Source organism: Lepus europaeus, chromosome 10 (genome assembly GCF_033115175.1).
Source record: "Lepus europaeus isolate LE1 chromosome 10, mLepTim1.pri, whole genome shotgun sequence".
Classification (NCBI taxonomy): Eukaryota; Metazoa; Chordata; class Mammalia; order Lagomorpha; family Leporidae; genus Lepus; species Lepus europaeus.
In genome coordinates, this window is record NC_084836.1 from 104,401,205 (window position 1) to 104,415,790 (window position 14,586).

Consider the following 14,586-nt stretch of genomic DNA (forward strand, 5'->3'; position numbering starts at 1 on the left):
CCTTAGCTGTTGTAGACATTTGGCGAGTGAACCAGCAGATGGAAGATCTCTGTCTCCCTCTCTCCCTATTGCTCTTTCAAATAAATAAATCTTTTTTTTAAAGATTTTTATTTATTTATTTGAGAGGTAGAGTTAGAGACAGAGAGAGACAGAGACAGAGGTCTTCTTTCCATTGGTTCACTCCCCAAATGGCTGCAACTGCCAGAGCTGTACCTATCTGAAGCCAGGAGCTTCCTCGGGGTCTCCCATGCAGGTGCAGGGGCCCAAGGACTTGGGCAACCTTCTACTGCTTTCCCAGGCCACAGCAGAGAGCTGGATTGGAAGAGGAGCAGCTGGGACTAGACCAGCGCCCATATGGGATGCCAGCGCTGCAGGAGGAGGATTAACCTACTGTGCCACAGCACTGGCCCCAAATACATAAATGTTTTACAAAAATTTTATCTCCCCAGAAAAACCCTACTCTTCTGGACCACATCTTAGATCTCTAAAATCTCCCTTCCCCATTGCGTGCACAGTGTTTGTTCAGCATATGCTTACCGAATGCATGAACGCGTGTGACCAAATGGACTGCAGCTTTGCCCTCATGCCGGAGAGGTTGCTCTCAGCTGAAGAGCAGCAGCAGGGCAGACCCGAGTGACCGCAGGCGCAGGGAGGTCTTGTTAGGGTCCACCACCCAGGAAGTGCCCGCTGGACTTTTACCTTCTCAAATCGGGACTCCGCATTTTTCACCAAGGTTATTAGCAATTCTCCGGCCGACTGCTGGGTGCAAGGATGTTTCTGAGTGTTCAGGCCATCCAATGTAGTCATTACAAATTGGCAGAGCTCATTTGCATTGAGAAAAACTTCAAAGACCTGAAACGGTGTGGGAACATGCACTGAGACACAGGGGTATGACAGGAAGAGCCCTGAACGAGGACTGGATTCGAAGTCAAGAACCAGAGAAGCGTACGAGATGCACAAGACTGTTTCCGTCAGTGTTACTGACAACAGGGATAAGCTGGGTGCAAACCAAAGGTGCATGGCTTTGCCCGTGCATGGCTTTGTCCATGTGTGGCCTTGTCCGTGCGTGGCCTTGTCCATGCGTGGCCTTGTCTGTGCGTGGCCTTGTCTGTGTGTGGCCTTTTACCATGGTGACTTTTAGAAAGGAGCTTGGTTATAAAATCCTCTGCAAGATCACAGTTTACAGGAGCAGGACCAAAGCAAGGCCCCATGTTGCACAGCGGACAGGGTCCCTGGTACAGCTACAATACCTTGTCAGCAGATAGTATGCTTAACGAATGTGCCATTCTGATTCTCGTTGAACTTGACAGTATAGTTCTTTGCTATGATTATAGTAGGCCCAGTGTACTGGGCACTTACTATGTGACAAACATCGACCCAAACATTTTCTAGAGTACGTCTCGTTTAACCTTTATGGTAACTGAATTATTACAGTTTGTGGAGATACCCATTGTACAGATGGGAAGACTGATGTCTACAGAGATTAATTTACCTAACACCACTGACTCTACAGGAGTAAAATCTGTAGGTTTCCTTTTCTTTCCTTAACCTTTAACATGCCTGTTCCCCTGGAGATACAAACATTTATTGGATAAGGAATAACTACAAAAATTAAAAAGCAAATGGTTCATTAGACCAACCACACCCTCTTACAGCTCTCTCTGTGTCAAGAGTTTACACGCACAGGAGGCTGGTAGCGTGTGGGAGTGGGAGTGGAGCTAGGCTGATGGGAAATCCCGTGATGCTGGCCTCCCTGAGAGGCTGAGCTAATGCACTAAGCCAAGAGGGCGAGGCGCGGAGGAGTCACCGGCACAGTGCCTCGGTTTCCCTTTCTTTTTTTTTTTTTAATTTTTTTTATTTTATTTTTGACAGGCAGAGTGGACAGTGAGAGAGAGACAGAGAGAAAGGTCTTCCTTTTGCCGTTGGTTCACCCTCCAATGGCCACCGCAGTAGCGCGCTGTGGCCGGCGCACCGTGCTGTTCCGATGGCAGGAGCCAGGTGCTTCTCCTGGTCTCCCATGGGGTGCAGGGCCCAAGCACTTGGGCCATCCTCCACTGCACTCCCGGGCCACAGCAGAGAGCTGGCCTGGAAGAGGGGCAACCGGGACAGGATCGGTGCCCTGACCGGGACTAGAACCCGGTGTGCCAGCGCTGCAAGGCGGAGGATTAGCCTGTTGAGCCACGGCGCCGGCCTCAGTTTCCCTTTCTCTGGGCAGTCTCGCCTGGGGAGCTTTGTAAGAGACCACCAGAAAGTCTCCCAAAGTGGATTTTGCCATTTTACATTTGCACGAACGAATCACGCTGCCCGTCTCCGTGTGCGCAGCTGTTCCGGTTACCTGGGCAATTTTGAAGGGACAATTGTAGAACTGTTTAATACTGTACAGCTCCAGGAGTCCTCGGCATTTCTTCAACGCGTTTTTCAAGCCTTGGTGATTTTTCTTGTCATGCGTGATGTCTAAGTAAAAAAGATGACAAAATTACCTTGTTTTTCTGGTTTTGTTGTTGTTGTTTGCTTTTTTTTTTTTTTTTAATCATTTGAGAGAGACACACACAGACAAAGAAACCTCCCCTCTGCAATGGCTGGGCCTGGGCCAGGGCTGAAGCTGGGACCTGGGAACCCAATCCAGGTCTCCCACGTGCATGGCAGGAACAACTGCTCAAGCCATCGTTACTGTCTCCCCGGGGTTTGCATCAGCAGGAAGCTGTCAGAGCTGGGACTCTAAGCCAGGTATTGGGATGTGGGACTTGGGTGTTTAACTGCTGGACTTGTACATGCAAGCCTGATTTTTTCTTCTTGATTTTACAAGTCCAGCCGATTTCCAGTTCAAAGTGGGTCTCAAGATCTTATTCTCTTGTCTTTTTCACTTGAACAAAAATGTTGGATGCAGCTAGTGTGAGTTCATCTGAAGGCGGATTTGCTTCCCCTTGCTTGCAGGGCAACGTAAAGAATGAACCAAAAGAAAAAGACTGTTTTGGGAGAGCAGAGCTTTTGGGCAATCTGTGAGTAGGGACAGGGCACACTTCCTCATTTCCCCACTGGTGAGTAAGTTTGAGCATCTCTCTGTGAAACTCAGCACCCACCAAAAATTGCCCTATTCTATACTGTCTGGTAATTCCCAAATAAGAACTCTTTGCCTTGTTAATTCTCGTGTTTTATTGCTGGAAACTGATCTATGGGAAGTCGTTGAGCCCTGGGATGAGGATCTGTCTCTCCAACTAGAAAATAAGTTCCCAGGGACCAGGGACCTTGTCGGTCTTGTTTACAGATGCGACCCTAGAAGAGTAAGTGCTTCATAAATATTTGCTGAATCAACATCAGTTGTATTTCCTCGGCTGTGGATCTGGGTAGACACTGTTCATACTCACAGGTGGCCAAAGGCGGGACGGTTGCTTTAGGGAAGGGCAGAGTTTCTCTAACAGTGGCATGAAAGAGCCAGGGCAGGGCAGCTTCAGGTGGGGATGGAGGAATCTGAGATGAGAACACAGCCAGGTGCTGAGCTGGCAGCCTTCCCTGCCTTCCTCCTTCCAGCGGGGAGGCCAGGGACTCACTCTTTGACTTTGGGGGGGGGGGCCTTTGTGCTCCTCTCTCTGCCTGATGTTTCTCTTCAGAGCCACCTTTCCCGAACCCCATCACTAGATGTGGTTTTCACTCGTGGTCCCTGTAAGTTCCCTTGGTAACGTCTATCTTAGCTGGGAACAACTATTGTTTGTTGAGTCTTTGACCCTCCCTCCCTCCACCACCTGTCTTTTTTTTTTTTTTTTTTTGACAGGCAGAGTGGACAGTGAGAGAGACAGACAGAGAGAAAGGTCTTCCTTTGCCGTTGGTTCACCCTCCAATGGCCGCTGTGGCCGGCGCATCGCGCTGATCCAAAGCCAGGAGCCAGGTGCTTATCCTGGTCCCCCATGCGGCTGCAGGGCCCAAGCACTTGGGCCATCCTCCACTGCACTCCCGGGCCATAGCAGAGAGCTGGCCTGGAAGAGGGGCAACCGGGACAGAATCCGGAGCCCCGACCAGGACTAGAACCCGGTGTGCCGGCGCTGCAAGGCGGAGGATTAGCCTGTTGAGCCACGGCGCCGGCCCCACCACCTGTCTTTAAGACTGGGACTGGGACCACTTGTGTTCCAGGCATTGCTGAGTAAAGAATAATTAAACACTGATGGGATAAATAAGTGAATGAGGCCCAAATGATGGCAAGAAGCTCTCCCACTTGCAACTAAGCTCAAATCTCCCACCTGCTCCCAGGCCGCTTGTTTGGCCTGCCATGGCCCTGCAGGCGGCTGATGAGTCACAGCTCTAACGACTCGGCCCGAGTCGCCACGTTTCTGCCTTTGGAACATGCACCTGTCTGCTGCTGGATTACCAGGAAATCTTTCCAGAGCATGGGGGTGAGGGCGCGAGAGGACTGAGGCAGGCCGGCGCGGCCTTCCGTGGGGCCTTACACTTCAGCCTCAGGGTGATGTGCAGCAGGTGGTGCGTGCCCTCGGCTGCCTCCTCGGCCACCTCCTTCAGCGGGTCCCCACACAGCAGAGCCATCATGGCCACGAGGTGGCCAAGTCTCTGGAACTGCAGCGGAAGCTGATTTAGAAGGAAAAAAAATACCCTCAAGATACAGGTTCATTTGTGCCTTCAAGTGGACTTATTGAGACGCCATTTCTACCCCCATAAGAGAAGTGCAAGGTCCCATTAAACCCTTCGATCTCTGAGGGACGAATTTTTTTTAATTTAAAATTTGTTAAAAGATGTATTTTATTTATTTGAAAGACAGAGTTACAGAGAGAGGTAGAGTCAGAGAGAGAGCGAGGTCTTCCATCCGATGGTTCACTTCCCAGATGGCTGCAACGGCCAGAGCTGCACTAATCCGAAGCCAGGAGCCAGGAGCTTCCTCCGGGTCTCCCATGCGGGTACAGGGGCCCAAAGACTTGGGCCATCTTCTGCTTTCCCAGGCCACAGCAGAGAGCTGGATCAGAAGTGGAGCAGCCAGGACTTGAACTGGTGCCCATATGGGATGCTGGCGCTGCAGGCTGGGGCTTTAACCTGCTGTGCCATAGCGCTGGCCTCAGGACGAATATTTCTATAAAAAGTAGTTACTTACTTATTTGATTTGAAAGAGATACGGAGGTGGGGGGAGAGAGAGAGAGAGAAGGCAGAGAGAGTGAGTGAGTGAGTTCCTATCCTCTAGTTCATGTTTTGCAAATGCCTACAACAGCTGGGGCTGGGGCAGGCCAAAGCTGGGAGCCTGGGGGCTGGCACTGTTGTTGGGAACAAGACAAGTTTGAGGCTCTGTGTGTGCAGGTGGCCCACAGACCCGTAAGGAAGTGAAGAGGGCACCGAACACAGTGAACTCGGTCCTAGTCCCGCACAACGCTGCGTTGGCTGTGTGAGAGGCGCATGGCACCCTCCTCTCTCGGTGTTGTGGATCATGTCTCCGCGTTTCCTCTCCCACAGCCTAGAGTTCTTACTGACTTGTGTTGCAGTTTTGAGGAAAACAAAGCCTCCCTGTGAAAGCTCACGGACCAGGCTCTGTATAACTTGCTTGAAAAGTAAAGCGTTTGGCTGGTCTCCAGCGCCACCCTGCGCCTCCCATCACTCCTCTACCCCCTCTGAGACGCGCCGGGGCGCTGCCTGAGAGGCAGCGGCACACCGTGGTGCAGTGGTTCAGCCTCTGCGTGCGATGCCAGCATCCCCTACTAGAGTGCTGCTTCCAGTCCCTGCTACTCTGCTTCCGATCCAGCTCCCTGCCCGAAAAGGCAGTGGAAGGTGCCTTAAGTGCCCTCTCTTTGTCACTCTGCCTCTCAAATAAATAAAATGAATTAAAAAACAAAAGCTGGGATCCTAGCATTCAATCTGGGTCTCCCATGTGGGTGGTGGGGACTCAGCTGCCTCCCGGGGTCAGCATCAGCAGGAAGCTGGAATCTGGAAGGAAGACGGGGTGCAGCCACCCCCAGCTCACCCTCGCCAGGAAGGGTAAACACTGGACACGTGTAGCTACACTGCATGCAGCAGATGGCACTCCATGGAGCAAATTCCAACCCAAGTAAACAATCTGAAAAATGAAAAAGCTTTGTGCCTAAAGATGTTCATGCTAGCGCTGTTTGGAAAGACCACATTTGGGAAATGATCACTTAATACTAGCAAAGAGGATTATGGTACAGCCACTTTGTGGCTATAACCATCAGAAATCAAGTATCTGAAAGATTTATAATACTAGCAAATGTGTTATTATGCTAAGTGAAAAAGTTGGATGCAAAATTAAGATTTAGCATTTAGGAGCCAGCATTGTGGCTCAGTGGGTAAAGCCACTGCCTGAGACGCCAGCATCCCATGGGTGCTGGTTCAAGTCCCGCTGCTCCACTTCTGATCCAGCTTGCTACTAATGTGCCTGGGAAAGCAGCAGAGGATGGCCCAAGTGCTTGGGCCCCTGCACCCACGTGGGGGACACTGACAAAGCTCCTGGCTCCTGGCTTTGGAACGGTCCAGCTTCAGCTGTCACAGCCATTTGGGGAGTGAACCAGTGGATTGGAAGACCTTTCTCTCTGTCTCTAACTCTCTCTGTAACTCTTTGAAGTAAATAAAAATAAATCTTTAAAATATATATATATATATATATGGTATCAAATAGGGGTACACATTATGATGAAGGAAAATGCAGGGGAAAAGGATAGGAATTCTTGTTTTAAAGGTCAAGAAAGGGACCAGTGCTGTGGCATAGTGGGTAAAGCCACCACCTGCAGATCCAGCATCCCATATGAGTGCTGGTTGAGTCTTGGCTGCTCCACTTCTGATCAGCTCTCTGCTATGGCCTGGGAAAGCAGCAGAAGATGGCCCAAGTCCTTGAGCCCCTGCACCTATGTGGGCGATCTGGATAAAGCTCCTGGCTCCTGGCTTTGGTCTGGCCTAACCCTGGCTATTGTGGCCATTTGAGGAATGAACCAGCAGATGCAAGATCTCTCTCTCCCCCCCTCTCCCCCTCCCCCTCCTTCTCCCCCTCCCTCTCTCTCTCCCTGCCTTTCAAATAAATAAGTAAATCTTTTATCTTTTTTTTTTTTTTTAAAAGGTCAAGGAAGACCTCACTAACACTGGAAGGAGGGGTTTAGCCATGTAGCCACCTGGGAGAAGGGTATTTCAGAAGGAGAGAGCAGCAGGTGCAAAGGACCCTGAGACGGCAGTGTGTGGGGTTACTGAGGAGCAGTAAGCAGGCCAGGCTGGCTGAAACACAGTCAACGAGAGAAAAGGAAAGAGGAGGAGAGGAAGGTCGAGATGGGGCAGCCACTCACAGGCTACCATTGTAAGGATCTTGCATTGATCCTGAGTGAGACAGGAAGCCGTGGGGAGCGGGGAGCAGAGAAGGGATACAGGCTGACTCCCATTCATTCAACAGGTACCTGACGGAGCATCAGCCAGGTGGCAGAGTCTGTGCCAGGCACGGGGGCAAACGCAGTCCTGGCGGAATTTACATTTATTCTACTGGAGGGAAATAGATAATCAATCAATAATGGAATAATCAAACCAGATCACCCTGATCCTAAGAGTCCTTAAGAAGGAAAAAGAGTGAGGAAACAGTGCGGGCAGACCTGTTGGTGGTTCGCAAAGGCCTTTTCAAGGTGCAGACGTTTGAACTGAGCACTAACGCATGCGGAGGGGCTGCTGTGTGAAGAGGTGGGGAGGGTGGGCAGCAAGTGCAAAGGCTGGGAGGCAAGAAGAGCTCTCTGTGGTCAGGAGGCTCACGTGGCTGGCGTGAAGTCAGCGGGTGCAGAGGGCAGGCAGGAGCCAGACCCCTGAAGACCACATGTTCTAACAACTGGAAATTGCTGGATCCAAAGAATGATATGGGGAGCAGAAATCAAAAAGGGGGGAAACAGACAATACGCCACGAAAGCAAAGGAGTGACGTGGGTCTTAAGAAGAGAGCCCTGGAGCAGGCATGTACCCTGGTGGTAAAGATGCTGCTTCAGTGCCTGTGTTCCATAGGTTTGGTAACTGAATTCCTGCCACCCACATGGGAGATCTGGATTGAGTTCCCAGCACCTGCCTTTGGCTCTGGCCCAGCCCTAGTCATTGTGAGCATCTGGGGAGTGAACCAGTGGATGGGAGCTCTCTCTTAAGTGAATAAGCTAAAAAAAAAAAAAAAGATTATTTATTTGAAAGAACTACAGAGAGAGCGAGAGAGATATCTTCTATCCTCTGGTTTATTCCCCAAAAGGCCACAACAGCTAGAGCTGGTCAGGTCAAAGTGAGGTGCCTTGGATCATCTTCCTCTGCTTTCCCAGGAGAATTAGCACAGAGCAAGATTGAAGTGGGGCAGCTGGGACTTGAGCCAGTGCTCATACGGGATACCAGCATTGCAAGCAGCACCGTAACCCAGGGAGCCACAGTGGCAGCCCGGTGTGAAGTAAAAGAAGAAAGATAACTCTGGCTACAAGTAGAGAATAAATTGGATGGAATAGAAGGGGGATCACCCACAATAATAATGCACAAAACCACTGGACAGAACAAATGAGAATGTTAAGGGGGCACATCTCTGAATGACAACAAGAAGCCAGTAATTTCTCTTCCTTTTCTTTTCTTTTAATATTTATTTACTTATCTGAAAGTCAGCATTAGAGAGAGAAAAGGGAAGATAGGGACAGAGAGAGATCTTACAACTGCTGGTTCATTCCCTAGACGGCTGCAATGGTCAAGGCTGGGATAGGCCAAGCCAACAGCCAGAAGCCAGGAGTTTCTTCAGGGCCTCCCACATATGTGTAGGCTACAAGCACTCGGGCCATCCTCCACTGCTTTTCCCAGGCCATTCGCAGGGAGCTGAAATGGAAGTGGAATAGCTGGGACACAAACTGGTGGCCATGCTCAATGCCAGCATTGCACGCAGCAGCTTTACCTGCTGTACCACAATGCTGGGCTCCTTTCTTTTGCTTCCTAAAAATATATTTACAACTGCTAATAATAAGCACATCTGTTTTCATAATATATTTTAAAAGATTCATTTGTTTATTTGAAAGGCAGAGTGCCATGGGGTAGGGGGGAGTCAGAGGGACACACAGATCTTCCATCTGCTGGTCACTCCCCAAATGGTCACAACAGCTGGGGCTGGGGCAGGCTAAAGCCAGGAGCCAGGAGCTCCATCAAGGTCTCCCACGTGGGTGCAGGGGCTCGTGCTTCCTTCCCAGGGGCATTAGCAGGGAGCTGGATCACAAGTGGGGCAGCTGGAACTTGAACAGATGCTCTGACATGGGATGTCAGCCTTAGCCTGATGCACCACAACTCTGGCCAGCATAACCTTTTATTAAGACAAAAAATGGCCACTGCAGAACTGTGTTCCCAGTGCTTCTTTAACATTCTCTTTTTTCTTCCTTAGGTTCCTTTGAGAATATGAAAAAGTTCAGGGACCTAGAGAATACACACTTGTCCAACTCACTGAACTGTACAATTAAATGGGGTAGATTTAATTGTTCATACCTATACCTCAATAGAGTTGACTAACGAAATGCTAATGGACCTTCCTCAGAAAAATCCTGAAGGCTGCACTGGAGAAAATTCTTCACATAACGGGATGCTCACCAGGTGCCAAGGGCATTCAGGTTAAGCACCCCAACATTAGCACCTCTCCCTGGGAAAGGCAAGGCTAGGGAAGAGCCCCGGCAGCTGGGGGAAGGGTGTGTATACAGGAGGAGCTCATTGAGTGCTTTTCTCATTCGGTCTGAGTTCGAGTTCGAGGCTGAGGCACGCAGAGGGCGGAACAACGCCTTGCTGCTATCAGAACAGGGGAGTCATTGAAAGCCTCCATTCACTGCACAGAAAGCAGCAGCACACTGAGGACCGAGGACGGTGTCCACCGGAGCAGTAGGGAGCTCTTGCGCCTTTTCAGTGTAAGAAGGAAGGAAGGAGGTGGGGCGTAACCTCTGAAACACGGCTTCCAGCGCATCTGCACCAAGAACCAATACTCTCAGGAGGGTTCTGACTTAAGGACCTGGCTGTGCTACCCCACCCTCTTCTCTCCCAAGCCCCAGGCCTCGCTGGGCACGCAGACTGCAAACAGGCCGGCCGGCCGGAGAGCAGGGGACCAGGCGCCAGCAGACCAGCTCAGGGAAGCAGAAGGAGGGGCTTGCGTGGGAGAAAGGGAACGGGTCCAGGAAGGAGGGTCTTAGTTTCATGGAATTCTTTTCAGAAGTTTTGGGAGGAGATTCAGGACAGCTGAGCAGTGGGAGAGTGACAGAGAGAAGGGCGAGGATTTGCAAAGGCGTCGCCGCACCATTCTCCCTGGGAAGCCGCGCTATCTGAGCTGATTCACTCAAGTTTGCTTTCCAGGCCTCACTTTTTCAAAGCCAGCGCTGCACAGAGACAGGGCCGTTGCGGGCCCTCCGGTGTGCTCCGAATTTATTTCTCTACTCGCTCATCGGGAACTATTTACTAAGTCCCAGCTCCTGTGCTGAGGAAAGGGGATGGCTGGGCTCAAGCGGCTCCCACTTTAGGAGAGGCGCAGATACGCAAACAGCCCTCACTAAGGAGCATGGGGGGACACCTAACCCGGCCTGGGGAGTCATGACTAAGAGGGGCAGCAGGCAGGGCAGGGGCCTCGGGGCGGTCTTCCTTGGCTGCTCACCTTGAGGCTGAGGTGTCTGGACAAGCACTTGAGCACTTGGGCCATGCTGGCCGTGGCCCGTTCCCGTTCGTGGTCTACAACCGACTGCAGCCAGGGGTCCATGTGCTGTAGAAAAAGAGGCCAGATGGTTTACCAGGAGGATTTGGGCTAACACCTGAACCTGCCTGCAGGAAACCGTGGGGAGACAAGGTCCACGTGACTCCTGCGTCCGGACGTGCTGTCCTCTAAGATAAAGCAGTTTGGGTTAGAAACGGAAGTGGTGGGACAAGCGGGGCAGCAAGGCCTCGCTTCCACGGGAGCTCCTTCTCTATGCTTACTTTCCCTTCCTCCCAGTCTCTTCATTTAATTATTCTACTTTGTATTGTACTCAGGCCCTTTCCTATCTGCCTTGGGAAGGAAGAAAACTCCTGATGCACCACTCAAGAACTCTGGGGGTACAGAATTGCATCCACCCGAACATTGGGGCAGCTTCACGGAGCAGTAGCACCTGTGCTGCTCGGATGGAAGGCGGCGTTTCAGGTAGAAGGTGTGGCGTGAGCTGAGCTGCAGGGGTGGGAAAGTACAGAGTACACCTAGATAAAGCGGTGAAATCGAATCTGGCCAGGACACAAAGGAGAGCTGGGAGAGAGAATGCTAAGGCCAGGGCAACTAGGATAACTGCATCTGTACTTGGGTGCAAATGACTCATGGCAGCTCAGAGGGTCATCCCTTTCTGGATTCTCTGTGTATCTGAAAGAAAAGGGCAGGCAAGCAGGAAGCCTGCACGGCGGTAACACACTGCAGTGAATCAATCCCTAGCGAGAGAAAGGCACTGGCAGAGCTGCAGGTGGGGGCAGGTGGCTGTGTGCGCTCTGAGTCCCACCTGATAGGAGGCTGCCTGTTTGCTAGTTCATCAAGCTGACTGCTCTTTGTTCAATGACGAACCTTCTATGCCAGCAGGGAATTGTAATTTAAGGACTAAGGGTAGCAACCGTTGTGAAGGCCACTGATTCGACACTCAAAGGAATTATTATCTTCACGCACAAGTGAGGACATCAGACTCGGAGAGAACAAGCTCCTTGCGGAAGGACTTACACCTGACTAAGGGCAGAGTTTGAACTTGAACTCAAGTCCGACGTAAAGCCGACCGCTGATACTCGTAACTATTACATTGCTGCCCGAGACAGAATGCTTCCACGTTCCCCCCCCCCCCCCCCACCAGCTGATAGGAGGAATAGTTCCCCATTCTCCCCTGGTATCTTGTTTACCTTAAAAATGGCATCGAGATTTTCCAAATGTGGGTCTTTCACCACCAGGCTCTGGAGCATCTCCGAGAAGGCCTGGAAGGTCTGCCTGTAGAGAGACTGAACCAGGACAGAGTCGGCGGGGCTTCCCCACAGCCAGGCTCCCAAGCCCTGCTTTCAAGGCGCCTCTCTTTATCCCGAGACCCTACTCAAAGGGCCAGGGGAAAAGTACCCTGGTTGTGGCATGAGGTGAAACAGAATAAACCTTCATCTCACACGGACGCCTCGGCACAACTGGGTCCACAGGTAACTGGCTATTTACGAGTCATCAAGATATTTTAAAGTTGACTTCTGACTCTGAGATCTTGAAACAGAGGAGAATAAAGTCCTCTTTGGTAACTGCTTCACCACAAATTTACAAGCCGAGGGAGTCAATTGGCGTCTTGGCACCTGCTCTTCTCTCTGGCTGAGAGCTGCTCCTCCACACGGACCCATGCCTCGTCTCTTCACCTGAGCAGGTGGCTCCCCAGTCGCCCTGTGTAAAACACCCCTGCACCTGCCAACCACAATACCCCTTATCCTCCTCTGTCTCTGCTTTATTTATTTATTTTTCATAAAAGCAGACACTTATCAGCCAACATATCATTGATGCTTTGCCTCTGTGCTAGAATGTGAGCGCCACGTGTGAGAACGTGTACTGCTGTATTCACACCGCCTACGCAGTGCTTAGCACGGCAACCCTGCAGCAAATACGTGTTAAACATAAGAAGGATGGAAAGAAGACAAATGAAGGGGGTGTATGTGCACGCTGCTATCTAATTTAATCACCTGCTTTATTCACTGGACTTAGCTTAAATTGTTTCTAGTTTCAAAATGTCAAATGCACCTTCAAGGCCATGTATTTAGCCTAGTGCTTAAAATTTCCGTTAAGGCGCCTGGGTCCACATCAGAATGCCAGAGTTGGAGGCCCGACGTGGGCTCCAGACTCCCGCATCCTGAGAATGCAGATAGAGGGAGGCAGCAGATGGTGGCTCAAGTTGTTGGGTCCCTGCCACCCATATGGGAGACCCAAGTTAAATTCCCAGCTCCTGGCTTTACCTTTGCCCCACAGAAATTGTGGGCATTTAGGGAATGTCCCAGTGGGTGGGAACTCTGTGTCTCCAAACCAATCAATCCAGCAGTTTTACAAAGACATCTTCAAAAGGCCAAGATCAGCTGGCCCGGTGGCTGGGCAGCTACTCAGGCAGAGCATGAGTTACCTCTAAGCTGTAGGGCCTGTTTGGCATAACTTCCTGCAGCTGGGTAAGAGTCCTCGTGGAGGGCAGAGTGATGAGACTTCTGGTGATCAGACTGAACAAGTCAGCTCGGTCTTCAGACCCACACAGCAGATGGACATCTTGGTAGCTAAGACAGTTCAGGAATGGCAGGTTTGATTTGACAATGGACAAACAGGGACCAAAGGACTTGAAAAGGGAAGGGTGGACTGGACTGGAAGGGAGGAGATAAGGCATAGCTTGTCAGTCTGTCCAGATAAATCTCACAAAAAGACCAGAGGCCACTTCCTGCAGCTCAGCCTGCCTGTCTAACACAGCCTCCTGCAGTTGAATTCGGGGGGGAAGAGGACGGAGCCAGGTCAGACACTTTTTAACCACAGGCCTCCTTGGCTGAGTCACTGAGGGACAAACCTGCCGAGGGAGGCAAACAGCAGGGAGCCCTTGCAAACTCCTGGGACCTTGGAACTCTCCTGCCACACGGCACACATGGGAGTAACTTTGCACTGTACACTATACCTGGGACAAAAGTGGACTCCAAAAAGGTGCTGATTAGGTTTTTCAGATACGGATGGTAGCATACATGAAATCAAAGTCCTTACACAAAAACAATGGAGTTGGCTTCCCCTTCCCTACCTAAATCATTTTCAAAAGTTAAAAATATGGTATACGGGACTGGCGTGGCACAGCGGGTTAAGCTACCGCCTACGATGCCAGAATCCCATGTGAGTGCCGGTTCAAATCCTGGCTGCTCCACTCCCAACCTAGCTCTCTGCTAAAGTGTCTGGGAAGGCAGCTAATGATGGCCCAAAAGCCTGGGCACCTGCCGCTCACATGGGAGACTTGGTTGAAGCTCCTGGTTCCTGACTTTGGCCTGGCCCAAGCCACAGCCTTTGTAGCCATCTGGGGAATGAATCAGGAGATGGAAGACCTCTCTCTCCCTCTCTCTCTCTAACTTTCAAATCAATCAATCAATCAATCTTTAAACAATATATGGAATGCTATCAGTCGGCTTTGGCACTGGCTTGGAATGAGGAAGTGGGATGGGTGTGTGTACGTGTGTCACCTGAGGCCAGCAATGAGGACAAAGATCTCCTGGCGCACGGGGCTGAACAGAGAGTGCAGGGACTCCTCTTGCACCAGTACCTGTAGAGAGGGAAAGAGCTTGAGAGAGGGGAGACCCACCCAGCTTCCTGGGCCAGAAGCACTCAGAGATGAGGGTGGCCTGCTGGCAGCTGGCTTCTCCTCTGCCTCTCACTGTTGGAGCTGACGCACTCACCTACTCTGCCTGTGCCTCAGCTTGCTCCTTTGGGAAAACGGTAATGGCACGACTTACCTTCGTCCGGAGACCATGAGTACTCACGGAGCTGCTTCAGAAAACCTAGGATCCCTCAACACTCGCTAGTGTCCGTCACTCATCGTTTTTACTACTAGAGATTACCCCTAGTGGAGGCATTTTAACTCCTCTTTATACTAAACCAGTCACCTCTGCTGGC

The 14,586-nt window shown here is 51.0% G+C and overlaps 1 protein-coding gene across 1 annotated transcript in view; it reads right to left on the minus strand.

Moving 5' to 3' along the window:
- Positions 1–14,586, minus strand: part of MROH8 (maestro heat like repeat family member 8) — a 61,254-nt gene that overhangs the window by 20,817 nt on the left and 25,851 nt on the right. Inside the window, exons 5-11 of the mRNA XM_062204172.1 lie at positions 14,157–14,236; positions 13,079–13,223; positions 11,844–11,939; positions 10,597–10,701; positions 4,440–4,575; positions 2,336–2,454; positions 700–852 (exon numbers count right to left, since the gene is read on the minus strand). Coding sequence (XP_062060156.1) covers positions 700–852; positions 2,336–2,454; positions 4,440–4,575; positions 10,597–10,701; positions 11,844–11,939; positions 13,079–13,223; positions 14,157–14,236 — 834 coding nt within the window. The remainder of the gene's footprint in view (positions 1–699; positions 853–2,335; positions 2,455–4,439; positions 4,576–10,596; positions 10,702–11,843; positions 11,940–13,078; positions 13,224–14,156; positions 14,237–14,586) is intronic.